General features: G+C 67.1%; 1 protein-coding gene across 1 annotated transcript in view; it reads right to left on the bottom strand.

The window, feature by feature from the left end:
- The window catches only part of ASB1 (ankyrin repeat and SOCS box containing 1), a 21,915-nt gene extending 21,677 nt beyond the window's left edge, over positions 1–238 (bottom strand). The window contains exon 1 of the mRNA XM_044675695.1: positions 106–238. Within this exon, the coding sequence (XP_044531630.1) occupies positions 106–238 (133 nt within the window). The remainder of the gene's footprint in view (positions 1–105) is intronic.
- Positions 239–2,404: the final 2,166 nt, after the last annotated feature.

Below are 2,404 nucleotides of genomic sequence, written 5' to 3'. Positions count from 1 at the left end.
GCCAGGGGGGGCCAACATGGGGCCGCCCCACCCCCCACCCTGGCAGACCCGCCCGGCTCCTGCTCCGGCCCAGCCCCTCCGCCCGCCCCTCCTGCCGGCCCGTACCTGCGTTCCCGTCCGTGGCCCCGAACGGGGCCCCCCTCCAGCCGCGGGGTTGTGCGTCCAGGCTGGGGCCGGCCTCCCCGGCCTGCGAGCCGGGGCCGCCCAGGGGGCTCTCGGGGCAGCTTCCTTCGGCCATGGGGCAGCGGCCGTGGCGCAGGCCCCGCCCCTCCCCTGAGCCGGGAGCCGCGGCCCAGGCCCAGGCCCGGGAGCAGAGGGCAGTGGGCGGGGCGCTGAGCCTGCGCTCGGCGCCTGCTTAAAGGGCCCCCGCCAGGATGGTCCGGCCGCCTCCGCGCCCCTCCCAGCTCAGTGCGGCCCCGCCAGCGGGAGGCGGCGGCGCCCTGAGAGGAGCCCCCTGGGGGGCGGGGGAGGGACCAGGTCAGCCTCCCCACCCAGGGAGCCCCGGGAGGAGCGCCGAGGGGGAGGTGCTGGGAAGCAGCCGAGATGCTGCTGGGCTGAAGCACCGGCCCCCCCCCCCAGCCGTGCAGATCGCAGGCTGCCCCCCCCTCACGCATTAGCAGTTCTGTCAGCATTACCGGGGGCGGCCGTCCTGCTCTAACGGCTGCTGCCACCCGACGAGCACTTATTGGGCACCTACTGTGTGCCGGCCTGGGGTCCTGCCCCTCTGGCGCTCCCCGACGGGGGTGGGGATGGGGAGCCACAGCCAGAAAAAGGGCGTCATGAGGAACAATCCTTTCGCTCTGGGGCTCGCTCGCTCGGAGGGATTGCTGAAGGCTTCCTGGAGAAGGTGACGTTTTAGGCTGCCTTGAAGGATGGGGGAGGACACAGAATGGAAAGAACTTCAGAGGCTGGGAACGCACGAGGTGACAGAGTAGAAAGAGCTCGAGCTCGGCTCTGCGCCCAGCTGACCTTGGGCGAGGCGCCTCCCTTTGCTAAAATGAGGGCCATCGGGCCGCCTCGAAGATCCCGTCCAAAAATTCATTGATCAGTCCATAAACACTTAATAAGCTCCTACTGTATACGGGCACCAAACCCAAATGGAAAGCGCCCCTCCCCCAGCCCTCCCTCTTTCCCTCGCTCCTGCCGCCTGGCAGCCCCCTCCCCGCTCTCATTCCCTTCTGCCTGGCTGGGTACACACGAGACTCCCCCATCTTAACAAGCAGAAGGGCCCCTTCTCTAGATCCGGCCGCTCGCGCTCTCCTCACCTCCTCTGACCTCCATGAAGAGGGGCTACGAGCCCGGCCTCGGCCTCCGGGCCTGAAGTCCGCTTCCACCTTCTGAATCCAGTGGCCTTGCCCGGGCCTCGCCCTCCTCGGCCTCCCTCAGCGGGGTCCCTCCCCAGACTCGGTCACTTCCTTCTGGTTAGACTCCCAGATGGATGCCAGGAGACGCCCCCCCCCACCCCACAGGGGCCCCGCAGAGAATGGCCGGGAGGGGGCGAGCAATCACCAGCCCAGGCCGGCCCTTGAGGAAGCCCAAGAGGCAGGATGGCCAAGAGGGCGAGCGTGGCAGAGACCCCTGGAGCCTCAGCCACCCCCTCGTCTGAGCCCTCCGTCCCACCATGGAGAAACTGAGGACTCCCCTCCCCCCCCATGAAGCGTCCTGCTTCAGACCCCCCTCCCAGAGGAGACGGAGCTCCGGCCCAAGCCCACCGCCCAGGCCACCTTGCATGGCCCGGGTGGGTGCCAGCGGCTGGATGACCCCAAGGGGTCGACATCTGGGAGATGCCCTCCAGCTCCTCCAGCCTGACCCACCCCAGAAGAGGAGCCGCCTCCGAGGTGGGGGCCCAGAGGTCCCAGTGCGGGAGACAACCTCCAGCCTCTGGATCTGCGCAGCTGCGGACCCTGGACAGATGTTCCCATGTGGATGCGCCCTCTGTGTGTGTCTCTGCCTCTGTCTCTCCCCTTTCTGCCTCTCTGTGTCTCTCTTCCTCCTTCTCCCTGTCTCTGTCTCTTTCTCCATCTGTGTCTGTCTGTCTGCCTGTCTCTCCCTCCCCCTCCTTCACTCTCTATCTTTCTCCATCTCTGTGTATCTCTGTGTGTCTCTGTCATGCGAAGGCCGGGTAGAGCCCAAGGACGCTGTCAGGACTGGAACTGAAACAAACCAAACATTGAGGGACGCGGCGCCCTTGGGGCATCCTTTCAGGCAGGGCGCAGGGAGTGAGCGTGGCTGCCTTTGGACTGAAAGCTCCTCAGAGGCCTTTGCTGCGATATTTCCGCCTTGCCCTGGGCCCCGGGGAGGGGTGGGCAGAGGGACGGGCAACCCTTCCGGGGCCAATAAATCAGAAGAGAACCGCGAGCAGTACGGAGAAGCTGAGCTGCATTTACGGGCGGCGATCCACGCG

The sequence above is a fragment of the Gracilinanus agilis genome, chromosome 4 (assembly GCF_016433145.1).
Source record: "Gracilinanus agilis isolate LMUSP501 chromosome 4, AgileGrace, whole genome shotgun sequence".
Lineage (NCBI taxonomy): Eukaryota > Metazoa > Chordata > Mammalia > Didelphimorphia > Didelphidae > Gracilinanus > Gracilinanus agilis.
Note: the sequence above shows the minus strand (reverse complement) of the source record. Positions and strands in the feature narration are given on the sequence as shown.